This window comes from Lethenteron reissneri, chromosome 27, assembly GCF_015708825.2.
Source record: "Lethenteron reissneri isolate LAM-NWPU_2019-01 chromosome 27, ASM1570882v1, whole genome shotgun sequence".
Lineage (NCBI taxonomy): Eukaryota > Metazoa > Chordata > Hyperoartia > Petromyzontiformes > Petromyzontidae > Lethenteron > Lethenteron reissneri.
The window spans coordinates 1,423,208-1,450,273 of NC_083805.1; the positions used below are offsets into that span (position 1 = coordinate 1,423,208).

Here is a 27,066-nt window from a genome sequence, read left to right on the forward strand (position 1 = left end):
CACGGGGATAACACGCAAACTCCAAATATACAGGCGCCAGGGTCGGCATCGAACCCACAACTTCCTGTATATCAGGTGAGGGAGCTAACACTCCGCCACCGTGGCGCACAGGAACCTGGAGCTCAGATGCCAGAGTTTGGAGCCTGAAGCCTGTGGAGCTAAGAATCAGGGAGCTTGAAACCTGGTGCCTAGAAGCGGACACTTGCAGGATTCACCGACCATGCCCGAGCTTGCAGTGGCGCAGTGCCTCGCCGAGGCGCACAGGGCCGGGTCCCTCTGTCCCTGCGCGCACTCCATGAACTGCCGCAGCTCCCAGAGGCACTGCCCCTCGGCCGGCGTGTCCCTTCCTCTCTCCCCCTGCCTGCGGGTGGGGGGGGGAAACGATTCATGATCTCGCCTTTTCATGCTCGATACTTTTTCTGGTCGCTGCTAGGCTGAGCTAAGCACTTGAGTATTAATCGCAGCCAAAGTGGGATGAAAACTGGATGTGGTGTCCCAGGTGTGTAAATATTTTCGAAGGCGCTGACCCCGACGGACCCAGCTGAAATGAAGCCCTGTGCACGGGATGTCCACCCGTCGTGTCGTTCACTTGGCACACCTATTTCCAATCCCTCACTAAGAACAGCCCTTTAAATGGCAACCGGTCTGTGTTAAAGTAGAAATTAATGTATCATTTCCTATCTTTTCCCCTGATTGTTTCCCTGATTGTGCCATCATTGTTAGAGAACGGCCCACAGAATGAGATATCACAGACCTACCTCTATAGTTCCTTTAAGTGACCTCTGGCCCACACAAGTAGGGGGCAGCACTTGCCCACTTTGCCACAGAGATATAATATTGTCACCACACAATCTAGCAATATTTGTAATTCACACAAAGCGGCAATTTAGCCAAAGTGCAAAACCAAATAAAATTGATTTGTTTTGGTGGCGGGTTTAACGACACATATATTTACGCGATCTAACACAAAAAAACCTCTTATGGATACCAACTTTTATATGATAAATTTCTTGTTAATTCACTGGTGACTTGCTATGCTTGAGAACCCAATGTTTTCAAAGGGGCAGATTTGGCAAATTTAATCTCGACATACGCAACAACGTGATCCCGACCGACCCACGGATTCCCCGTCAAGCCGCAGAAACCTGGGAAAGTGCTTCGGAGTGCTGGGCCTCGGTGGCCTCTGAGCCTCCCTTCAGGGCCCCCGTGAGGACGTTCCCCACCACGTGCCCCACGCTGGAGCCGATGGCCACCCCGGCCGCGGTGCTCGCCATCTGAGCCAGGAGGCTCGGCTGCTGGGGGGCGGCGGGCGGTGGCGGGAGAGGCTGGAGAGGCGGGTGAGGGTAGGGGCTGAGAGGTAGAGAGAGCGAGAGTGGTTTACACAAACACATGTTTACGTCCATTGATTAGCAGCTAGGTGCATGGGTCAGCGTATATAGTACTTGCACACATAGGGCGTGCATTTTAGAGAAAATGCATGCCGGGTGACTATTGGTAATGCACCGGAATCACAATTGGAAAGTTGTGAGTTCTGATTGTGCTCACCTCATTGCTATTAAAATGAAATAAGAGCAATTACAGCGAGTTGTCAAACCACTGCTGAATGAGGGTCAGTCATTTTCAATGATGGATACCCAACACATAGGTGACCCTTACATTGAGTGTTTGGGGTCTGAATGGGGTCTTTCTGGCGAAGGTTGGTGAAGGGGGAGACCCAGGACATGTAAATATCACTCGCCACCCCATGTTAGCCGTGGCCTGAAATCAAACTCAGGTGGCCGGGTTCACAGTGCAGCGTGCGAACCACTCTGCCATTTGCTCCATTCAAATGTATCAACTCATCAAAACCAGGCCGAACATTTTAAACCGGGGATAACTTTTTGTTCCCCTTTGTCTTTTGATTACTGCAATCGCGTATGTGCAGGTGACATGTTGCATCCGAGCGTGAAATGTGTGGCACAGAGCTAATTCCCAGGGCACTAAAATTAGATGGCGTGATACATGAAGGACCCCCCAGAGCTCATTATCCTGAGGTCGAGTGGAGTTCATTTCGGATCACAGTCTCTAGGGATAAAGACCCTCACAGCTGCTCATTAACTACATTTCAGAAACCAGTGAATGGTCTCTCGTCAGATTTCTAAAGCTAAGCTGGGGTGCACCTGAATAGTGCTTGGATGGGTGACCGCCCTGCACAAACACGTTGATATAAGCTGCAAGGTTACATTGCGGCCAACAGAGAATGGCACAGCAAATTCCATTGTACTCAGATGTGTATTCTCCCCATCTTCACCAACCCACAATTGACCAGCATGGTGAAGTATAGTCAAATAACCCCCTCAGCATGGGGAGGTCCTTATCCAGCAATGGGATGACAAAGGTGCTATACATGTCCTCCAGGCTTAACCACAAGCTGCATTAAATATGCTTTATAAAAGCGTCTAGTAGATGTAAAATACTAAGGCTCTCTTCAGCTCCTAATCATCTAAGCGTTTACATAAAATAGACATTATAATTACCATATAATATGTAAGGCCCTTTGTCAGTTCAAGTGGCTGTTTGTTCATCCTTCACTACTGATGTTAGCCGTTGCTGGGAATTAAACTCAGGTCTCTGGGTTTGTAGCGCTGTGTGCGAACCACTGCACTACATATTACCATCCAGTCTGTGATGTATCAAGTAATATTTTGACAATGTTATTCCACGTTTCGCTGGAGATTACAGCTAGCATCATCTGGTGTTAAGAAAGCTCAGCTCTGACACTCAATAGATTACGTGTACGCTCAGCCCGACATTGCAAGCGTAAACTTTCATAGCCAAAGGAAGGCCGTGTTGGATGATTTGGTCGTCATAACGGCAGATATCAAATGGCAATCTATGTGTAAAGACCCGTGCGGCCAAAAACAAACAGCAGGAACGACGATGATGATGATGACGACGACGACATACCTGACAGCCCCTGGCGGATCCCCTCTGGACTGGCGAGTTCTGCTCCCGCGAAACATAATGGCTTCGTTGCTCAAGATGCCCCCTTTTCCAGTTTGGTACCGGCTGCTGGCCGGTTGGCTGATGCCACGAGTGTGCCGTCTGTAGCGATGGAGCTGTCCGTCTCAGCCTGCTCCCTGTCGGCGAGACGACGCATCTGTTGGTCATTTCCTCCAAAATCCGATTAGCTGGACATCAAGGGCACATGCAGGAGGGCAGTGTCACAAATGATCTGCCCCGTGCGGCTTAGCCAATTATCGAGAAGGCTCTCAGTCTGCTCCTGTGTGTTCACGTGCGTGCACACGTTCATCTAACCCTTGTCATTCCACTAGCGGATGCGGTTAGTGGGGGTTATTTGACCATACTTCACCACGCTGGTCAACACGGGTGTATAAATTGGGGGGGTGGGCAGCAAAGACTCGGGAACATGCAGGTACATACGATGTAACAATCGCATTGTCTGCATTGTCCTCTGCTGACAACCACGCAGCCTATAACACCTGTTATGAATGCTAATGGCTTGCAAGATATGACGGGATCAGGCGCATATTCTGGGGGATTTGGTCACAGCTTTCGGCTGTGTTCGTGCATGGTTCATATGCCTCGTCTGTGTGAAGCTGTGTGCTGGAGCCTCCAAACATTCCATCAACAGCGACAACTTGGCAGGCAGGGCCCTCCTGAAAATGAGTCATGAGACTTGTTTTTTTTTTCCCGAGTATAGATTAGTTGACTTCGAACTTGTGTTGGGAGTTCGATTACCGGTAATTAGTTACTACATCGAGCTCCAAACGTGTGTTTAAAGTAGAGTTGCCACCTGTCCCTGATTTTCCCAGACCGTCCCTTTTCTGTTGATAGAAGTTTTCCTGTGAAAGCTGCAAGGCCCCCCGATCATGTATGCAGCTCACAAGCGGCAACCCCTCGTCACACAAGCTCAACTCAACCCCATCTTCGCGGTTGTCATCTTTGACCGTGAACACGGATCGTCGTCGAATATGTCTTGCGTGCACGCAGTGTTTAGCACACTGCTGGGCTGTGAAATCGGCAATCTGGGTTCAATGCAGTAAATGGCAGTGGTGTCGGTGATGGTGGTAACTGTGGTGGAGTTGGTGATTATTATGGTGGTGGAGTCAGTGATTGTGGTGGTGGTGGAGTCAGTGGTTGTGGTGGCTGTGGTGGTGTAGTTGGTGATTGTAGTGGTGGAGTTAGTGATTGTGGTGGTGGAGTTAGTGATTGTAGTGGTGGAGTTGGTGATTGTGGTGGTGGAGTCGATGATTGTGGTGGTGGTGGAGTTAGTGATTGTGGTGGTGGAGTTGGTGATTGTGGTGATGGAGATGGTGATTGTGGTGGTTGTGATGGAGTTGGTTGTGGTGGTGGTGGTGGAGTTAGTGATTGTGGTGGTGTAGTTGGTGATTGTAGTGGTGGAGTTGGTGATTGTGGTGGTGGAGTCGATGATTGTGGTGGGTGGTGGAGTGATTGTGGTGGTGGAGTTGGTGATTATGGTGATGGAGATGGTGATTGTGGTGGTTGTGATGGAGTTGGTGGTTGCGGTGGTGGAGTTGGTGGTGGAGTTAGTGATTGTGGTGGAGTTGGTGATTGTGATGGAGTTGGTGGTTGCGGTGGTGGAGTTGGTGATTGCGGTGGTTGTGGTGGTGGTGGAGTTAGTGATTGTGGTGGAGTTGGTGATTGTGGTGATGGAGATGGTGATTGTGGTGGTGGAGTCGATGATTGTGGTGGTGGTGGAGTTAGTGATTGTAGTAGTGGAGTTGGTGATTGTGGTGGTGATGGTGATTGTGGTGGTGATGGTGATTGCGGTGGTTGTGGAGTTGGTGGTGGATGATGATGTGGCGGTGGACGGTGTTTATTGTGTTGCCCCCCACCCACCGCCACGATTGAAAACACGCGCCTCTGCGCGCCTTTGTTGTGAGACAGAGGCGATGGCTCCGGGAAAGGAAACCTCGCGAGAGGAAGGCGTCTCGCGATAGCAGCGCGAGGCGGAAGCGATGCGGGGTGGAGCCCCGCCCCCTTCACCTCCTCCCCTCACCCCCTCCCTGCTGCCGCGTCACGACAGAAGTCACCTCGTTCACTCTCATCTCACTCGCACCCCTCACCACTCACCTCGTCACGTCGTCACCACCCCTCACCCCTCACCACTCACATCGTCACCACCCCTCACCACTAATCACCTCAAGCTACCACTCACCACTCACATCGTCACCTCGTCACCACCCCTCACCACTCACATCGTCACCACCCCTCACCACTCACATCGTCACCACCCCTCACCACTAATCACCTCAAGCTACCACTCACCACTCACATCGTCACGTCGTCACCACCCCTCACCACTACTCACCTCGTCACTACAAGCTACTCACCTCGTCACCACCCCTCACCACTACTCACCTCAAGCTACCCCTCACCACTCACCTCGTCACCACCACTACTCACCTCGTCACCACCACTACTCACCTCGTCACCACAAGCTACTCACCTCGTCACCACAAGCTACTCACCTCGTCACTACAAGCTACCCCTCACTACTATTCACCTCAAGCTACCCCTCACCACTACTCACCTCGTCACCACAAGCTACTCGCCTCATCAGCTCAAGCTACTCACCTCGTCACCACAAGCTACTCACCTCGTCACCACCCCTCACCCCATCACCACAAGCTACTCCACACTACTACTCACCTCGTCACCACAACTACTCACCACTCACCTCATCACCACCCCTCACCACCACTACTCACCACTACTCACCTCGTCACCACAAGCTACTCCACACGACATCGAATTGCTACTCACCTCCTTACTACGAAATATTCTTCACCGGTTACAACAAGATAACACGCGCTGACAACCTCCACTACCCCGCCAGTCACCATCACGGCGAGTGCCCATTGACAGGTCACGACGGCGCCCTGCCTCCTCGTTACACACACCACCTCGTTACACACACACCTCGTTACCTCCTCGTTACATACACACACATCGTTACCTCCTCGTTACACACACACACCTCGTTACCTCCTCGTTACATACACACACCTCGTTACACACACCTCGTTACACACACACCTCGTTACACACGCCACCTCGTGACACACACACCTCGTGACACACACACACACACCTCGTGACACACACACACACACCTCGTGACACACACACACACACCTCGTGACACACACACACACACCTCGTCACTTTACGCCTCCACTGCCCGCGACTGCAGCGACGTTGCGCGCGACTCGCCACTCTCAAGTTGGTCGCTGCGCGCAATCGGCCTCGCTCAACCATCGCCAACACAACGACACTGACACACGAGCTACTGTACACCTAGCTACTGTACACCTAGCTACTGTACACCGTCGCCCACTATACAGTACACCTACCTACAGTACATCGTCACCCACTGTACTGCACACCTGCAGTACACTACAATACAGCACGCGCTGTTGCACAGAACACGCCAGACGCACGCTGCTCGTACTGTGAACACGTGCGCTGCTAGACATCTGTACTACACGCAATCACGAAACCATACTGTACGCACTGTACATGCGTTATCTTCTCCTTTGCGTGCGTGGACTGCATCGCTCTGTACTCTGCGCACTGTACTCGAGTACTGTACTCTGCGCACTGTACTCGAGTACAGTACATTGGCATCCGTCGCCGCGGTTCAGAGTTTTTGAATTGACGGCTTCACTGCCCGGCAAGGCCTCAACTCTTAACGTTCTGACCCAGCCCCTTGTGCTTTATAGCTCATCGGATTCCTCCAGTATAAATAGTGATTCTGATTGTTGTTGCTGTGTCATCCCAGTCGAGCATTATCGGGTGTACTCTGTTATCACATTTGAACCCTGACTTCACAGGACCCTCGACTGCGAAGCGTACTGCGCGTGGTATCTTTACTTATGGTTCATACCCCACCGCTCCCCACATCGTAGTATTAATCAGGGCGGCCGTTGTAGTCGAACCGTGACCCCGGCGATGCTGTGTCCACCGGCAATAATCGCCGCTCCACGTCGCTCTGGGGAGTGGAGCCTCACTTAGACACACGTCTCTAGAACGACGTGAGAGCCCACATCATTGAGCCTCATCAAGCAGTTCAACCGGCTCTGTGAAATATTTCCGCGTCTGGTAGAACGTCAGGAGGACATCTCAGTCTGGCTGTGGCGACGAGTCACGCGCCACCTCCTCCTGACTGCCAGCGATACCCGAGACACATTCGGTGATATGCGAGTCGGCAACTTCTGTAACGGTGCGTGTCGTTAGCCTTGATTAATACACTTTGGTTGATCCACTGCTGGATGAAGGCCTCTCCAAGCTTTGCCACGTAGGATGTTCGTTTCAGATATCACTCACCACTCGTGTTAGCCGTGGCTAGGAATCAAACTCGGGTAGCCGGGTTTTCAGCTAACCAGTTCTTCACTCGTCACAAGTGTAACTCGGTTTTTCTCAACTCCAATTTTCGTGGTCTACCATCATTCTTCATTGTTGTGCCTAAACATATTTCCTCTCCATATACAAGTGATTCCATGCCACACTGCACACATGTACAGTAGCATTTTACATTTTCCCCATCGCCAGATTTTACTTTTCATCCAAGACGCACGCTGTCTTGCCACGCGTTCACAGGTGGTTTTAACTAACCCACTTGCTGTGCTATCTCGTTAACGCTGCACGCGTGTCACAGGAATCCAGCCTCGGCTGGCGCACCGCCAGCTAGGAGGAGGTGAAGGAGGTGGTGGTGGTGGCCACCAGTAGCAGAGATGGGCTCCATTTTCCGCAGCGAGGAGATGTGCTTGGCCCAGCTGTTCCTGCAGGACGGCACCGCCTACAGCTGCATGAGCGAGCTGGGAGAGATGGGTCTGGTGGAGTTCAGAGATGTATGTACAGCTCCAGTCTAAAACGGTCTCTCAAGTGCGTTACCAATGCGACCGCATCTCAAACCTCTTTGCCGACTGCAAGGCATTGATTTCTGTTGACCAATGTCACGATTCGCAATTTCTCTTCTGGGTTAGATCGTGTGGGTAATAAAAAGCTAATTCAAATAGGAATTAGAAAGGGCTGCTAATGGGGAAGGACAGCCCAAGGCAGGTCTGTGATTGGACAAAAATATGGGCTATGATTGGGTGAATATCTTTAGAGATGGTTAAGCTTTAATCTCTGTTTCCTTCCCTGCATCTGTGGGGACAGTAGTCGCTCGCTTTTTGTTTTGAGTGCACGGGATAATCCTAGGGGGGAGGAGGAGGAGGACGGTGCAGGGAATATCACTCCATCTCCGCGGTGCACGAGCTCTTGAGCCACGATGCCCAGCTCGGCTTGAACTTTTGCCCAATGAGGGCAGAAACCAAAGGGGAAACAAGAATCCACACGGTAGCAAACTGCACGAGTGGAACTTGGTGATTAGGTGTTGACTTAGTAAAATAAAACCACAGGCTTTGGCGATTGTGATATTGTACAGGCATCAGCGTTATTGGCAATGGTGACATTTTGACCTTCTGATGCATGGATTCTAAACTGTTTATAAATGCTGATAATGTTCAATGGGGTTAAACGGTGGTGCAATAGCTCACGCACTGCACTATGAGCCCTATGACCTAAGTTTGATTCCTGATCACGGCTCATGAGTGGTGATTGATATCAGAACCTGGACTTCCCCTTCACCAAGCCACACTGACCAGCATGGTGAAGTATGGTAAAATAACTTCCTTGACTGACAGTTTACAAAGGCCTTCAACCAACATTTAATTGACAAAGATCTGTAAATTATTATTATTATGTTGAATGGTCCCGAAGGCTTTTCTGTCAAAATCTTCCCTTTCCCCTCGCATCCACAAGGACAAAAGTAATTCCGTTGCTAGGATTCTGATGATATATTGTTCATAGCCATTCACTACAAACTGTGCTCGCTTGAGGCGGTCTCATTGTGCTGTGGGATATAAAATCACTTTTGGGCATTGTAAAAAATATTGCACCCTGGTTTTCCCACGAAAGCCCAGCGGGTATGTTGTGAATGTGAAAAATTTAAATTGTTATTTGAGCATCGGAGGCTTATGTCAAAAGTGATTTGTATCTGCTTGTGCCTTGCGGACCAGTGGTGAGTGTGTGCTTTTGGAGTGGGGGGACGATGGCGCAGTGGTTAGCGCACTGTGCTACCAACCTGGCGACTTGAGTTCCCTTCCGGGCCATGGCTAATGTCAGTGGCGAGGGTTTTTTTTTACCGGTCCTGGGCCTTCCCCCAGCTCAACCCAGCCTTAAATGAGTTCCCAGAGTTGCGTGTAAGCATCGCCGCTGGCGAAGACGAAGGCAGCCGAGCATGGTTCTGCCCACACCACCGGCTTGTGCGTCATGCCGGTCATAGTGGAGTGTTGCTCACAGCACGTGCCCCAGCTATTTTTACGGCTATAGCAAGATCTTTGTCATTTGTCTCTTGTGTGTCATGTGCTTGGTCTTCAGTTGAACGCACAAGTGAGCGCCTTTCAGCGGAAGCACGTGACGGACATCAGGAGGTGCGAGGACATGGAGAAAATTCTCAGTGAGTGTAATTGTGGAAAATTAGGGACTTGTGGTTTATGTTTTCCTAGCTTCACAGGATGGAATACTTCATATACTTGCCAAACATTTATATTTCTTGCAACTGTCTTGGCTCAATTGTGATGTTTGCATTCATGGCTTGGTTTTAACTTGCATTATATTCAGGTTTATTGAGAACATAAGACGTGATCATCATCAGCCATGATCACTCCACTGCTGGGTGGTCTCCCCAAGTCATCATCCATATCTCACATTCTTGGGATGAAGCAATCCACCTGACACCTGCACACAAACTGATTTCCTCGCTCCATATCCAGAGTGGATGCCGTGTTGTTATCGACCATCATGCCTGCCCAAAAACCCGCTTTTATTCATTAAGAAGCACACGGCTGTTTCCCCACATAAGCAATACACTTTTGTTTTTAAATGAATTGCTGCTGAAAAAATGCACTACCAGAAGGGCCGTTCGACCGATGGGACGTGTTAAAATAAATACTTTACTTTATGCGCAGAGAAAGATGTGGGAGGAGGGAACAGAATTTGTGTTTTTACTTCTCTTCTCCACGCCGTCACTAATGATCGTTGCCTGTTACTTTTCTCAACGGTCAATCCGATGTCTCTCACTTGTTTTTCTGATCCCTTGCGTTGGTGTCTCTCAACGTGATGACAAACGGTAACGGCATGCTTTATTTGCCCGTGTCTCCGCCTGCCCCTGTCGGCCATCGCCCAGATTACATCGAGAAGGAGATCACGAAGGCCGGCGTCGCGCTGCCTCTGACGAGCGGGAATCCTCGCGCTCCTCTGGCCCGTGACTTGCTGCAGATACAGGTCCGTCTTCGCTGTGTCAGCCAGGACTGTCCGGTCTGTTGATACTCTCGAATCATTGTCATCCTGATCATCCATTATCGATCCGCTGCTGGAGGCAGACTGCTAATTCTTATGCAGCTACGTGTAAATGATCGCATTGAGTAGATGGTCGTGAGGAGGCTGGAGTAGAGGGAGAAGTAATGAGCACGGTTGAACACGTATGGATGAGATAAATGGTCAGTCCCAACATCGGTGAGTGAAAATGATGGGAACAGTGACCGTGGTTGTGGCAGTGGTAACGCTTGTGTCTCACCCCAAGAAGCTCCTGAGTTCGATTCGCGACTCGGGTGCCTTTCTGTATGGAGCTTTATGTTCTCCGCTGTTCTGTGGGTTTCCTCGGGGTTATTCGGTTTCCTCCTATAGCTCAACAAAAATCCCATACAATGTAACTGGTATTGGCCAGACATCCCATATGAGCTCGTCAAGGCTGAAACTGATAAAACAAATGTATATGCAAATAACCAGCGTGGTGAAGTATATTTATTACCTGTGAACTAGGATTACACTTTTTTTCAGAAGGGTTATCTAGTTTTCACAATCGAGGGCCGTGTTGCTATTTGGGATTACACGTAGCAACGTCGCCCCCTTACCGCAAACAAACTTTGCAGGACCCTTCTGAAAAAGAATCGTAAGACTCAGTGTGGCTTTGCTGCTGGGTTAACAAATCATAGATTAGAGGGAGGTACAGACTAGACGGAGGATTATTTGTCGTCGTGTTTACGCGTGCGCGCACCGCTGCGCGCGTGTGGCTCAGACGGAGTCGGAGAAGCTCGAGGGGGACCTGCGCGAGGTGAGCCGCAACCAGGACACGCTGCGGCACAACCGCCTCGAGCTGGAGGAGTACTCGCACGTGCTGCGCATCTCCGAGGCTTTCCGGGACCAGTCCGAGGTGCCATCACCCATGCTCCACACGGCTCTCCACCCCCACCCCATCCCTCCCGCCTTATCCCCCCCCCGCCCCCACCTTCTGCCCCACTCCCCACCCGCACGCCGCATCTCACCCGGCCTCATTTCACATGAAATTTATGGGCAAATGTGATTGATGGAAATCGTAAAAAAAATTGTGATGGGTTGAAAGTTTGGATTTGCATGCACACAGGCATATGAGCTCGTCAAGGCTGAAACTGATAAAAACAAATGGATATGCAAATAACCAGCGTGGTGAAGTATGGTGAAATAACCCTTTTGTCAATCCAGCAGTGGATTGACAAAAGGGCGGTATATGCCCACACAATTAACTTACGACTGTCAAACCATTGCCCTCTACTCACAGGCTCATGCCCACTTGCAGCCCGGTGCCCAGTCATCTCGTGCCAAAAAGGGACAGCTGCCAATGGGGGTCCCCTTGGAATGTTTGAGATGAGATGCGATAGAAGGCACTTTGAGTTGCTCAGACATTTACGCTCTATAAATGCAGAGTTCAATATAATAAAAATGATACGAATTTGACTTATCTTCTTGGTTCTTTCGGTAGAGTCACGTAGAATGGAAATAATAAAATAATTAAATTTAACATAATAAAATACAATTCTCACGACGTTTCGGCCACAACGCAAGCAGCCGTCCTCAGGTGAAGAACAGGTCTGTCGGAAAGACAGACCGTATTTTATTATGTTTTATTTTTATTATTTTATTATTTCCCTTCTACGTGACTTTACCGAAAGAACCAAGAAGATGAATCCCTGCAGTCACGAAAGCTTTCAATCGGAATGTGACTTATTCAATAAAATAGAAATTGGTGGGAGTTGCCTGTCAACGTGAAATGCCACCCGCTGGATCAGCTGGTCCGTGGCCTCTCCATCGTGTTCTCTCTTCCTACCGTGCAGGAGCAAATTATCGAGCAGACATCCAGCGAGTACGAGGAATTTCCGTCGGTGGAAAAGGAGCCGCTGGTGAACTCTGGGCTTGTGCAGCGCCTGGGAGCCCGACTAAGGTATGGCCGCGAGCTCGCTCTCCCGTCGCTGTCCAAGTCGCAGAGCAGTTTCCTGCTCTGCTCAAATTACCATTAAGGCATTGGCACTCCCCTCCAGTTGATGGCCCTGCAGAGCCAGTGGTGGAAATTATGCGCACCTGAGACAGGAGCGAGCCTCTCCTTAAGAAAACCGCTGATGACTTTCCCTGCAAAGTTGTACTCATCTTATCTATCCTAGAGGAATGAGTCAACCCCCCCCCAACCGGGATTAGAACTTGCAACCTTTCTGATTGCTAGCCGCTAGCTCTACTGCCGATCCACTTGCTAATCACGTGCAGTTAAGCCAGTGCATGCTGGTTGCATACATCTGCAACATTCTACTAATTGAATACTGGCAAAGTAGTTCTCATGATTCTACTGAATGTCTTCCCTCCAAAATATTTTACTTAATACCATTTTTTTACCTGCGTAATTCCTTGAGATAGAAAATGTAATTTTAACGGGTTGTCCAGGGTGTCAAATGACGTAGCAAACACGCAAGGACACATATACAAACATATTAAATCTATCACTTACACAGTCTACATGATGTAATGAACATCACACTGCAGTCAAACGCATAAACAAAAACAGAATTGCAGAAGTTTATTACATGGTACATCATCGTGAGCCTATATGCCCTGCCATGAAGATTTTCTCGTTATAACTATAACGCTGTACTTTGACATGTTATAAACACTGCGCCACCTCTCCACCCTCCTCCACATGAAGTATGAAGGTTTATTATCAAAATAGTCCAGCAGTATTTATTGTTTTAATTCTGCTTCACATCCCCTGCCCATGGCAGGGAAACAGTAGATGACGTGGCTCCAGCTCCTCTCTAATGGACCAGGGTGGTGGGGCAGTAGAACTGTGGTGTGGGGGGCAAGCAACCGTCAGAGTGATTCACCACTAAGGGGGAGAGTGACATCCTCGGTGATGCCAAAGGGGGGGGACACTTTGTGGTGCAGAGCCCACCCCAGCAGCCCGCTAGCGCCGGCCCTGAGATGACAGCTGTTCTCTTCATTGGTGCGTGTGTGCATGCGTGTGCGTGTGTGTGCGTGCGTACGTGCGTGCGTATGTGTGTGTGCGTGCGTATGCGTGTGTGCGTGTGTGTGCGTGCGTACATATGTGCGTGCGTGTGTGCGCGCGCAGCTTCATTGCGGGCGTGGTGCACCCCGGCAAGGTGGCGGCGTTGGAGCGGATGCTGTGGAGGGCCTGCCGTGGCTACATGGTGTTCCACCAGATGCAGATCCCGGAGCCTCTGGAGGACCCCGACTCGGTCTGACTCGCCAACTCTCAATGTCTGACAAAGACAAAGATCCCCCGTGTAGCCTTAACAGACTGTTGGGGCAAGTGCTGTTAGCGAGCACCTATTAAGGCGGGCACGGCACACGGTGGGGTGGGTGGCCAATGCCACGTTCAACCATCTTGGCCTCCCTGTCCCCCCCTGTGGTGATGTTTACACACTGCACCGGGTACTCATTTGAGGCTGAGTTGACCTTGTGTATTCATATATTCATATACGCAAAGGTTACTATGTTCATATTGATCATGGCCTGACATGCGTGGTGTGTGGAACAGGGCGAGAATGTGAACTGGTGCGTCATCCTGGTGTCGTACTGGGGTGAGCAGATCGGCAATAAGGTCCGGATGATCTGCGAATGGTGAGCTCTCACCCTTTCCGATGCATATTGCTCATCTCCCCCCTTCTCTGGTCATCATCATCATCGGCCACGATCAATCCGCTGCCGGATGAAGACCTCCCCGAGCCGTTGCCATCTCTTAACGATTCTCTCGATCCAATAATCCACCCAGCACCTACACGCGAGATTATTTCATCGCTCCCGTCGCATTCCATCCCCTTGGCCGCCACTCCGTCATCGTTGTCGACCGTCGCTCAATCGCGACTTTCTAGCGACTCGTGAAACGGAGGATATGTGTCGAGTAACCGTTCCCTTCCCACTCCCTCCCAGCTACCACTGCCACCTCTACCCGTACCCAGACACGCAGAAGGAGAGGCGAGACTTGCTCATGGGGCTCTTCACGCGCATCGAGGACATAAAAGTGGTGCGTTTCTGGTACACCTCGGAGAGTATCAGCTGTTCGCAACTGAGGAAGGCTTTGTGTCACCGTGTGGATGGGTTTGTGTCACGTGTGGATGGGCTTTGTGCCACTCGATGAGTTTGTGTCAATGTGTGGATGGTTTTGTGTGTGTTTGCGTAGGCTTGTGACGTTACAATGCAATGTAATTGTGACTGCCTCTCAAGATGCTATACAGAGACTACATGCATTAATCTTATAAAGGGGCAGTTGTCGATGAAAATCTATTATTACGCCCTTGATACGTACATCTATTTGTCTTTATGAGATTAGATTATTTTCGATTCATGCAAATTATACATTAAATGTTAAATTTAGGCTAACAGAGTGAACAAAACTGTACAAACGGGGGGAAATTTTAATAAATAGCTATAATTTCTTAATTCAGATCGCAAACCCACATTGGAACATTTCACACCGAGCAGACAGCATCAGCAGTTAATTTCCTGATCCAACGACCCACTAACTCACCCTTGTGGCAGGTGCTGCTGCGCACAGACGATTACCTGCGCCAGATGCTGCTCAAGGCGGTGGACAACATCAGCACCTGGCAGCTCCAGGTGAGCCGAGCGCGTTGGCAGCTCAAGACGTGACTTGATGCCTTGATGACACTGACAATTCGGCACATGCTGAAAGTGCACTCTAAACTTTTTTTTATTTTACCAGGTAAGGCCAACTGAGGTATATAGCTCTTTTTCAGAAGTAACCTGGCCACAAATGATATCTTAACAAAGTGGCCTATCGCGTGGAAATTGATAGCAGCCAAATACTGTAACCGAACGTTGATTATAAATGTGCAGGAAAAAACCAGAGGACCCAGAGAAAAATCCACGCGATCACGGAGAGAACACACTCCAAATATACAGCTGTCGGGGTCGGGACCGAACCCACGACCTCCTGCTCACCAGGCGAGGAGATAACATCTCGCCACCGCAGCACCCCATTCGCGGCAAATCTCCAACCGTTGCTAGTTCTGGCAGGGTCTGGCTTTTTCTGGTGATGTGAGGTCCAGATCCAAGAAATCTTCCCGATGTTATCTCACGACTTTTGTCTCTCCGCAAAACCTCCAGGCATTGGTCCACTGGTGGGATTGCAAAGGGGGACGAGTAGCAGGTCCAGGTCTGGTGCAGCCATCAGTCGCCACTGATGTTAGCCGTGGCTCGGGATCGAACTCGGGTCGCCAGGTTCACAAGCGCAGTGTGTTAACCACTGCACCCACCGCTCTACCCGTACATTGACGAATATTCCAAAACAATTTTCATTTTTGTAATACAACCGTGCCTGCATGCGCTGTGCGTGAGCGGGGCTGCGCAGGTGCGCAACATGAATATGATCCCATCTTCTTCCTCTCCCGTCGGCTCAAGAGCCACGTAAACAATTCGCCGAATAAACTCCCTCCGTCTTTGTCTTCTACCAGCTTTGTTGCTTCAGACATTATTGCATCCTTTTGTCTCTCAGTGTCACCCTTATTACGTCAATCCGTCTCGTCGCCTGTCTGCCTCTGCCCGCGGGGCTGCACAGGTGCGCAAGACAAAGGCGATCTACCACGCGCTCAACCTGTGCCGCTACGACGTCACGAACCGCTGCCTCATCGCGGAGGTGTGGTGTCCCACGGCGGACCTGGGCAGCCTGCAGGACGTGCTGCGACAAGTCTCCGTGAGCATCACGAGCGAGCACGTGTGCGCGCATCTCTGCCCCACCATCTTTCTAGTGTCTCACTTCGTCACTGAGCAAGCGTGACGGGTGCTTTCCGATCTTTTGCGTCTCTCACGAATGGTACCATCCACCCGGAACGTCCTTTCGCCAACCGATCAGATTCAATCTTCTCTTTCCTTTCATTTCCCCTGCAGAATCGTGTTTGCCATGTCCTTCAGCTGTGATGACACTCTTTATGTTATGTCCTGAATATGGCCACCTTTCTTGTTTGCAGCCTTTCTCTCTCGGCACCTCCACGTCATTCTTTTTGTGACCCCCATCGTGGAAACACCCCCTGATCCTAAATGACCCATGCTGCGTTCATTCAGTCTCCGTGTCAAACGTTATGATATCTGTTTTGCTGCACAATCTACTGGTGCAGATTGATGTTGTATGTACATATGTTGAACTTCTGTCGTACCGTACATAGCCAACCATGCTAATCGGAGGCGCGGGGGAAGGACAACAACCAAACACAAAAATAATTATATTCAGAGCCAAATGTTTAGAGTTCAGAGGATTTATCTATCAGTCATAGAAAGTGGTGAAGTGGGATATGACTATAAAAAGGCACGATTGTTGAATTGAGTTAATAACTAACTACCTGCCCACTGTGCCTTTCCTAATGCCGTTGTACGTGTAACGCCACTCGCTTGCAACGCCACTTATCTGTAACGTTGCTGTGTGTGCAACGCTACTCACATCTGACGCTGCCATTGTGTAACGCTGCTCTGTGTCTGTGTGTGTCCGCTGACCGGGCACAGATCCAGGGCGGCGCGTCGCTGCCATCATTCCTGACGCGCATTCCCACGCGCGAGTCTCCGCCCACGCTGTTGCGCACCAACAAGCTGACGGGCGGCTTCCAGGGCATCGTGGACGCTTACGGGGTCGGCAGCTACCGCGAGGTCAACCCAGGTGCGCCAGGACACGTCGCTGTTATATCGACGCTGTCAGACTAGAGTTGAAATCATCGTTAATTCGTTAGCTCTGTCAGTCCGTCCGTAACGGAGGTGGGTGGTGGTGGGTGGGTACCTCTTGTAAAGTTGATCCAAAATGAAATAAACTTTAGTACAAAGTTGTGTTGCTATGAGGGACTTTGCAAACCGGACACATATATCAAAGGATTTCACAAAACTTGGAGAGACACAAACCAGAGCAAAAATGACGATTTACAAATATGCATACTTGTTTTGCCCTGTCAGCTCCCCAATCTGCTTCCGTATCGCTAAATTCAATCCATCCCAAAACAATTGCTCGTTGTAAAGTGTAACTGAATCCAAGTATATGCATGACTGTATCATGTCTTGTTATTTTAGTCTTTTGGACCTTGCACAAAACTCCTTGTGCTTTCCACAGGCTTATCTATTTACAGTATTTGACAGCTATAAATTTCCACATGATGATAAGCCACTTCGTTGAGCTATCATTTGCGGCCAAGTCGCTTCTGCAACACAGCTATATAGCTCAGTGAGCCTTACCTGGTAAAGTAAAAAAAGTTATAGCTTAAATAGTCATTAGTATGTACGACATGTGTGTGTGTGTGTGTTGTCTCCCAGCGCCGTACACCATCATCACCTTCCCGTTCCTGTTCGCCGTCATGTTCGGAGATTTTGGCCACGGGATTCTCATGCTGCTCTTTGCGCTGGCCATGGTCATCATGGAGAAGCGTCTGGCACCCAAGGCCGCTGAGAGCGAGGTACTGGCCTAACCGCGAGCGACGATGGGGGTGGCTGGGGAGAGGTGGGTGGGGGGTGTCAGCTTGGGAACGGTCTAATCAGCAGAAGAGAAGGGGGGGGGGGGGTGCATACGGGGAGGTTGAGGTCAGTGAGACGTACCTTGGGAGGTAACCTACGGTTAATGAACGGCAACACTATCAAGCACCATTTTTACCCTGGTCTTCTCTTCCAAAAACTAAAGTCTATTTTTATTTTACCAAAGTAAGGCCCACTGAGCTAAGTAGCTCTTTTTCAGAAGCGACCAGGCCAGATATGATAGCTCAACGAAGTGGCTTATCACGTGGACATTTTCTCGCAACCAAATACTCTAAACGCACGTTTCTGAATGTGGAGGGAAGACGCAGAGAAAAATGAACATGAGCACAGGAAGAGAGACATGCAAACTCCAAAAATACAGGCGTCAGGGTCGGGAACAAACCGACAACCTCCTGTATACCAGGCGAGTAGTAAATGATGACGATGATGTCTGCGTGTGCGTATGTGCGTCCAGATCTTCGGCATATTCTTCCAGGGTCGCTACATCGTGCTGCTGATGGGGCTCTTCTCCATCTACACGGGGCTCATCTACAACGACTGCTTCTCCAAGTCGATCGACCTCTTCTCCTCGTCCTGGAACGTGACGGCCATGTACTCATCCGGGCCCTGGACGTACGTGGACATATGCACACACGCGCACGTGCACACACTCACACTGCCTAGAAGCACACACGCACAAAGACAAAGATCCCCCATTATAGCCTGGACAGACTGTTGGGGCAAGTGCTGTTAGCGAGCACCTATGAAGGACAGCACTGCACACGAGGGGTGGGTGGCCAACACCGCGCCCAGCCGCCTTTGTTTGCACACTGTACCGGGTACTCATTTGAGGCGACATAGGGGAGGCCCATTCAGGACCGATTCAGATAATCGTCGCTGTTGATGACCGTGAGCGAGAATCAAACTCGTGTCGCTGGGTTCGTAGCGCAGTGCGCCAACCACTACACTGCCGCTCCCCACACACACACGCATACACACACATACACACATGCACACCCACGAATATACAAGCAGACACACATAGGCACACTCGCACACACGCACATAAGCATTTGAGTCTCAGCTTCATATCAAAGTATCACGGTAAAAGTGCCACTGCCATTCTATTCTGACGCCACTGTTGGCGCAAGGGGCCTCCACGCGAGGCAGCTCCACAGAGCCCCTGCGGATGGTATTTGGCCTACTTTTCCACCCTAGCCACACGTCTTGGAAAAGGTGGGAGTACCCACACCTTTTCCACACCAACACGCAGCCTGCCGCGAGACTTGACCCTCGTGTAGCCGTTTGTCTTGCCGGGTGGACAGAAGTGGAGGGAGGGAGGGAGGAAGGTGTTAAAATCTGCTTTTTGTCACAGAACGGAGGTCGTGAGGGCGAACAAGCTGCTGAGTCTGGACCCCAAGGTGGAGGGGGTATTTAGTGGACCCTACCCCTTCGGCATTGACCCCGTGAGTCACCGCCGCTTCGTGTCACTGCCTCGTGTTGCCCAGTGTTGTGCAATAGCGTGTCCTGTGGAATTGGCCCAAGTCTGTTGGTTCAGTGAATGAACGCAAATAAAGATTTGATCCATCGCAGGGGATGTCACCTCTGCAATACAGTGAAGTTAAACAAATATACTTTTAAGTATAATACGATTTGTATCTCTAAAGTGTGCACATACCATATATAGATTCGATTAGTTTGTGTTATATGTAAACTAAACAATTTTTATTTTACCAGGTAAGGCCCACTAAGCTATGTAGCTTTCTTTCAGAAGCGACCTGGCCACAAATGGTAGCCCAATGAAGTGGCTTATCACGTGGAAATATATAGCAGCCAAATACCATAAGGGCATATTTCTAATGTGGAGGGAAAAACCGGAGGACCCGGAGAAAAATCCACGGAACCACAACGAGAAGATGAAAACTCCATATATACGGGCATCAGGTTTGGGATTAAACCCACAGCCTCCTGCCTACCAGGCGAGGGAGTTAACATCTCGCCACCGCGGTGCCCATAAATGAGTCTGGGGGGGAGCGGCGGTGCAGCGGTTGACATACTGAGCTATGATCCCAGTTCGCCGAGTTGGATTCTCGGCAAGTGATACCTGAGCTAGCCTTCCACCAGCACTTCATTGACGAGCTCGGTGAAGTATGGTGAAACAACACCAATGACCGACACGGCATGGGGGAAAGCCGTTATCCAACAGTGGATTCACAAAGGCTTGTAAAGTATAATAGTGATGATTATTATTACCAACATGTTTCAAACATCCAGTTTTTAAAATTCAAATGATGTCAAATTGTGTTTTAATTGGGGTACTCGTTGCATTTTAAGGGGTTGCTATCCTATTGAAAGGCAATGCACAGGTTATGTGACTTAGGTCTCGTGCGTTTGCAGATCTGGAACCTGGCCGCCAATCGCCTCACGTTCCTCAACTCCTACAAGATGAAGATGTCCATCATTCTGGGCATGGTGCACATGACCTTTGGAGTCATCCTGAGTGTCTTCAACCACCGGTACGGTCGCTCGTTCGCACACATACACACCAGGGAAGTGGGGAGGAGCGGTGGCATGGTGGCTCGCGCGCTCTACTTCGAACCTGGTGAACCCGAGTTCGATTCCGAACGGGTCTGAGGCACACTGTCATCACCAACCAGTGCCAACTAGCGTAGTAAAGTATGACCAAACAACCATTATGACCGAAAGGCATGGTGGCCGTGGTGATGATGTGTTTTCAGGACACCCCTCAATTCATAGTTCACCACCGCCCACATCGCTGTGGTTACAGCCATAAACCACCGCAGTCGTACACCGCAGCCGTACACCACAGCCGTACACCGCAGCCGTACACCGCAGTCGTATACCGCAGTTGTATATCGCAGCCACCACTGCCATGCTTGGCTAACCCCGTGGTTGCGCGACCGGCACGGTACTGTGGCAGGTTTTTCCGTCGCCCTCTGGATATCTGGCTCGTGTTCATGCCGGAGATGGTGTTCATGCTCTTCCTCTTCGGATACCTCGTGCTGATGGTGCTCTACAAGTGGTGCGCGTGGGGTGTGGACGACGCGCAGACCGCTCCCAGCATCCTCATCATCTTCATCAACATGTTCCTCTTCCGCCCCTCGTCCCGGGAAAAGGGCGGCCCGGGCCTGCTCTTTGCGGGACAGGCACGTCGCACCGTCAGACGCGGCCGACCGGCCGGGCGAGCGTGCTGCTGTGACCACACACCACTTCCCTCATGCGCCGTGCGGGTTATAATAGGCGCTCGCAATCAGCGCTTGCCCCAACAGTCTATTAAGGCTATACGGTGGATCTTTGTCTTTGTAACCACTCCCCCTTCCCCCTGGGGGAGCAGTAGTGTGGTAGTGCACAGTGCTCAAACCTGGCAACCTGAGTTTGATTCTTACAACAGGCCACAATTAGTGATGAATATCTGGACCGATCCACCACCGAATGTACAGTACCTTCGGTGGTGTATGAACATCAGAACTAGAGAGATATGGGTGGTGGGGCGTGTTTCTGGCCACAACACCTCCCCGTACGCCGTCTCGGCCATTATAGGTGAACAGTGCTTGTTTTCACAGTCTGTTGAGGCTACGTAGGGATTTAAAATTTTGTTTGTAATCTATGTTGGTGTGTGCATCCTCAGGAGGGGCTGCAATACTTCCTGATGGTGGTGGCCTTGCTGATGGTTCCTCTGCTGCTGCTGGGGAAGCCCTACGTGCTCTACCGCAAGCACATGGTGCAGGCTCACCACGGCGCCAACTCGCGTCGAGACGGGGTGCGCCAACTCCACACCGCCAACGCCAAACACAGCGGCGACCGTGGCTCTCGCCAGACGGCCCACGGCCACCCGGCCACCGAACCACACGGCCACCCGGCCACACGAGCACACGTCCACCGAGCCACACGGCCACACGTCCACCGGGCCACCCGGCCACATGTCCACTGAGCCACACGACCAAACGTCCACCGAGCCACATGACCACACGTTCACCGAGCCACACGGCCACACGTCCACTGAGCCACATGACCACACGTCCACCCGGCCACACGGCCACACAACAAGCAAACCTTCACTACCCCCACGGCATGTGGAGGCCCTCATCCAGCAGTGGCATTGACAAAGGGCTCTACGTGTGCATACGCGAAGTGTATCCAATGATAATGCAAGGTTGCGTTTGCCATTTGCTTGTGTGCCAGAGCTCGCAGCGCATACGCAGGTACCAAGAGGAGGAGTACATTCCGCTCATCAACGAGACGGATGATGTGACCGTTTCCATGTTGATGCCGGAGGAGGACACCGAACCCGGTGCGGACGCCGGCGCCGACACCGGCGCCGAGAAGGTGAAGTCACCGCGCGTGCCGCGTTTGTACAACTGTGGCACGACGCGCGACGTAATGTCACGCGGACGCGAGCGTTGGGACACGCGGAGGACGTGTGTGTCGCGGTGCACGCCGACCGCTGTCGCAGGAGGTGTGAACGCGTCGGAGCAAAGGGGCCACTTTAATTTTAAAGGCTTTGGCATTTTGAACATGATAAGGATTGTGCAGTCGCTTCGTAAAGGTAGACGGATGATCACTCTCCGAATTTTTTGTCCACGAATCTTTGGAAAGGAAAACCAAACAGGCTGCGTCTTTCCGCATTGATCGTAAGACAGATTTCATGACCCGCTGGCCAGGGGGGCCAGACGTGGCCTTCGAAGGAAGAGATCGCAGAGCCTTAGACAAGAGATAGATCAGCGAGACGGCAGAGCTGTAGGCAAGAGACGGTTGGTTACGTACGGCGCGAAAGAAGTTCAACATACGTACATAATGGTCAGGATTGAAGTGATAAAAACGAGTACATAGTGGCATAGCGACGATCGGTAGAGGTTTGCGGTCACGCGTGTCGACGGTATGACGTCACGACACCGCCACGCTTGATCCCACGCGGCTCTCGATGTCACCACAGCACTTGCGTGGCACCGCCAAAAGTGCAGTTGGAGAAGCCCTGCCCTGAGACTCGTCCCCACTCTGTCCGTGTTCCTGTAGTTTGACACCGGCGACACGTTCATGCACCAGGCGATCCACACCATCGAGTACTGCCTGGGCTGCATCTCCAACACGGCCTCCTACCTGCGCCTGTGGGCCCTGAGCCTCGCCCACGCAGGTGCCGTGAGGTTTTCCCGCGTTGTCTCGCCCCGTGTCGTCTCGCCCCGTGTCATCCCCCCACCCCCACCTCCCCTCCGCCTGCCCCCCACCCTCTGCCCCCCGCCTACTGCCCCGCGCACCCCCCACCCCCGTATTTGTTCGGACCTCTCTGTTGTTTCGCTCGCTTATTTAATAAACTTGCATTTTGTGTTATCATCGCCGTTGTTAGCTTATTAAAGGGGTCGCTACGGGTCTACCGTGGTGGCCAGCAGAGGGGTACCTCCCGATTAGCGTGGTTGGCTATGTATGGTGCGGAAGAAATTCAACATACATACATACAGGGGTAGTTTAAGTAAAAGCCATTGTTGTACTCCATGCTTCCCCGCCTTCAACAATCCGTACTAACCGGCGTGGTGAAGTATTATTAAATAACACCCACCTCACAGTTGCGCCCTACGTTGCGTCCATGCAGAGCTGTCGGAGGTGCTGTGGAACATGGTGATGCGCACCGGACTGAAGCTGCCCAGCTCGGCAGGCGGGCCCCTGCTGGTGCCGGTGTTTGGGTTTTTCGGTTCCCTCACCGTGGTGATCCTGCTATTCATGGAGGGTCTCTCCGCGTTCCTGCACGCCCTGCGCCTCCACTGGTGAGTCCCGCTGACTTCCCTGCGTCCCCACAAGCCTTGGGGCAGCAGGTTGGTGCAGTGGTAACGCTCGTGCCTCGCTGCAGGAAGAGCCCGGGTTCGATTCCCGACTCGGGTGCCTTTCTGCGTGTCAGCTGCCACCCGCAGCGTAGCCCTGCGTCGGCCTACAACGCCAGTTCATTACTTGGTGGTCACCCCCCCCGAGCACCAACCAGGCGCAGCCCTGCTTTAGTTTCCGAGATCTGTTGAGATCGGACGCATCACGGGTGATTTGGTAATGAGGTGGCGATATCACCACTACTACCACCACCTGTTTGTGTATGACGGTTGTAGCTGTGTATTTTGAGCACGTGTGTTTTGTGTGTGTGCGCGTGCGACTGCAGGGTGGAGTTCCAGAACAAGTTCTACTCTGGCATGGGGTACAAGTTCGCTCCTTTCTCCTTCGCAACGATACTGCTGAGAAGCAGACACGCGTGATGACTCGTCGCTCACTCTGGCATCGTCATAGCACCACCCGTTAAACGGGCACCTTCCCTTTTTCACAAATTCAAATATCGCAACATTTTTAGCGTTGCTTACCCGAGGTCGTTAATTGTCGAGTGTCGTTGATTGACGCTTCCATTCGTTGACCGCCGTATTTATGATCGTTCAGACGTGCAAAGTGAAAGGGCTCCGGCGCAGTGCTGCGGAGAGCGCCCCTTGCGCTGTTTTTGCAGTTAAGTCGATGGTGGATGTTGAAAAACGTAGCCCAAAAATATTCTTTGTGCCAAAAGTAATTTTTTTCGGGAATGGGATAATAACAAACTAGGCAGGCATGAATAAAAATATATATTAAATACGTGTAAACTATAGTGTCTTGAGTTTTAGAATAACGAAATATATATGCATACAGGTGATTTGTTTTTAACAAGATTATTTAATTTCCTTTTATTTTTGGAAGTGCATTTTCTTGGCTTCCTGAAGCTGTGAAGACGAGGTGCGAGGCGTACCGTTCAGACATTGAATCTTGCTCTATTGACAAAGAAAATTTGCAATGTCCACATGAAGATCGTTACACGGAATGTATACGTAATACCACGTTTGCATGCACACATTGCACACAAGTGGCATGTGGCAAGCGCTGCTCAGGTGTTCAGCCACTTCTGCATTGTGCTTAATACACGCCTGGCATACAAGGTAAAGGTGCAGCCCTGCACTATAACGTTCATGCCACTGCTAGCGGAAGGACCTGTAGAGCCCCTCTAGGAGGTATCCAGACATCTTGAAAGAGGTGGGGGTAGCCATGCTAACCCCACCAATCGCGACGTGACGATGGGCCACCTGGCGTGATTTAACTCGATGGAAACATTTATTGTAATGGAGGTGTGCTCCATTCTGAACACTTGAACTTGCCACGTTTTCTCTTCTGTATTGCATTGTATCGATAAACACCGAGTGTTTGTCTTTTGCCAGGGCATGAAGAATACACGGTCCATGGGGACCCTTACAAAAATATGGGGATTCTGTAGAACGGGCTACATATGAATTTGCTTTTGTTTGCATGTGTAGAGTATCTTAAGATTCTCTGCTGAGGCCGTGACACCAATTGCATCAGCCTTGCTAACAGAAATCCATATTGTTTTTAGCAATACAAGTGAATGTACCCTGAAGAGTATGCGGTGACTGACCCGTGTTGGGTCGGCGTGGTAAACTTGTTCGCTCATTCCTTGGTGTTCACAAATTGTCGACTTGCCTTATGACGTTTTGTAAAAAGACCCCCCGAGTACCGAGACCGATCTCCAAAAACCCGTTGTGGATTTTTGGAAGCTTGTGACCAGTTGCATGAAACAGAATAATGACTTGCAGGGTTTTCTGCAGAACAACAAAATGGACTCTACGAATACTAACTTCATACCCGTCTTGTTTTCGTAAACTTTGGAAGGGCCAAAATCAAGACTTGGGAAATTTACATCAAATTAACTGAAAACTAAAGTTTTAAAATGTCACCTGTCCGATGCACTCTCGCGTCGTATCGCGTGTCGTGCGCTGCGACGTCCGACGTTTCGCTCCACGTGCTGAGAGCTCCCTCAGAAGCACACATCGGCATGACTATGCGCAGTCGACGCACTCTGCTACGTTGTGTGATGGACATTGCAGCAAGTTTTTGAAGCCACACGCGACTTTTGGAAGGGTTGCCGAGCGGTGGTGAGACCCTGTTTCCATTGACGTAAATTAAATAATCTTACAGGAAATGTTCCCTTTGATAATGAGGTTGGTGGGTAGGGGGGAGATCATAATTTGTATTATCCAAACGGTTACTATTGCACTTGCATTCATGGGACCTGACCACATAACCCACATCTCTGGGTCTTGCTTTAACGTCGGAGGTGAGACCGACTTCACGGAATGGTTTGATTTCGTGTCGTCCGTTGAAGCGAATTAATAAATGCTATTCCATTTACCGGCTTCGGTAATGAGGAAGTGTTTTGCGATGGGTGATTTTAATTCGGGGATTGGAGCGGTGGTGGTGGTGGTGCGGTGGTTCGATAACCGCGATGTTGCTATCCGGCTACGGAGTTGTATTCCGGGCCATGAGTGACCACAGTGGATCGTGCGATCAGAACCGGTTCTGGGTCACGGAACCTTTAAGTCGCAATTCACATATCGCATGCCAAACCTACCAAATAACAACAGCGGGGGTAAGCTTATCGTATTAGCAAATACGCAAATGTGTATTGCATATGCATAATCCCTCAGCCTGATCCAGACCGCCAGCTCAAAAACACATTCCTGCGGAGGGAGCTGGTAGGAACGTTGGGTTGCTCGGTCAATGGCCAGGGTCAACGGCGGCGTGGTGTATTCCGCAAATATGCCCGATTGTGAGGGCGGGCACAAGCCGGCGTGAGTAGGTTAAACGTTGAGTTTTATAAGGGCACCACGGGGTGACCAGCCCCTCCCCACCCAGCCCCACCCCTCCCATTTTTTGATGCACCACGAACGGACACAATAATCCCCTGTGGGCTGGTGTAACCAGGAGGTTCCTACCAGTATAACTGAATGTGTCCATGATGTCGTGAGTAGACCACCAACTTAAAAGAGTTGAGAAGATGTTGCGATACCAACAGCAGAGAGATCGATTAAACAAAAACACAAACATCAGACCCCCCCCCCCCCCGACATTGATAGCTCATTGTCATTGTGATCTGGGAAGAGGAATATTCTGCATTAATTACCGGATATAATAAACATTCGGTTGGAGATGCTGCACACTGGATTTTGAATCCAGAAGTCACTGGTTCGATCTCCTGGCCCGGCAGTTGTGAATCAAATGGTGCACCTCAAATTAATAATCCGCCTTTGTCAAAGCCAGCCGCGTATATGAGTTCAGTCGACCGGAGTCCAGAATCAGAATATTTAT

At 50.7% G+C, this 27,066-nt stretch overlaps 2 protein-coding genes and 1 pseudogene across 5 annotated transcripts; 2 read left to right on the forward strand and 1 right to left on the reverse strand.

Moving 5' to 3' along the window:
- The window catches only part of LOC133348246 (polypeptide N-acetylgalactosaminyltransferase 9-like), a 30,318-nt pseudogene extending 27,179 nt beyond the window's left edge, over positions 1-3,139 (reverse strand).
- Positions 3,140-4,982: 1,843 nt separating this feature from the next.
- Positions 4,983-6,272, forward strand: LOC133348249 (histidine-rich glycoprotein-like). The gene is made up of 2 exons (XM_061560963.1): positions 4,983-6,096; positions 6,141-6,272. Exons 1-2 carry the CDS (start codon positions 4,983-4,985, stop codon positions 6,167-6,169), a joined length of 1,143 nt encoding a protein of 380 aa, XP_061416947.1. The 3' UTR covers positions 6,170-6,272.
- On the forward strand, positions 5,740-26,125 carry LOC133348285 (V-type proton ATPase 116 kDa subunit a 2-like). Of its 4 annotated transcripts, XM_061561021.1 has the most exons (23): positions 5,763-5,892; positions 7,133-7,249; positions 7,685-7,877; positions 9,451-9,529; positions 10,259-10,356; positions 11,150-11,284; positions 12,222-12,328; positions 13,502-13,628; positions 13,931-14,013; positions 14,323-14,416; positions 14,932-15,009; positions 15,971-16,105; positions 16,909-17,059; positions 17,701-17,840; positions 18,371-18,528; positions 19,271-19,361; positions 20,293-20,411; positions 20,837-21,062; positions 21,545-21,676; positions 22,099-22,242; positions 22,930-23,047; positions 23,501-23,672; positions 24,053-26,125. In XM_061561021.1, the coding sequence occupies exons 3-23, from the start codon at positions 7,761-7,763 to the stop codon at positions 24,144-24,146; spliced, it is 2,598 nt and encodes an 865-aa protein (XP_061417005.1). In that variant the 5' UTR covers positions 5,763-5,892; positions 7,133-7,249; positions 7,685-7,760; the 3' UTR covers positions 24,147-26,125. The 4 variants fall into 4 exon arrangements, with proteins under 4 accessions (XP_061417004.1, XP_061417003.1, XP_061417005.1 ...); XM_061561020.1 differs by lacking the exon at positions 7,133-7,249 and having other exon boundaries at positions 5,740-5,874; XM_061561019.1 differs by lacking the exon at positions 7,133-7,249 and having other exon boundaries at positions 5,756-5,892.
- The last annotated feature ends 941 nt before the right edge of the window (positions 26,126-27,066 follow it).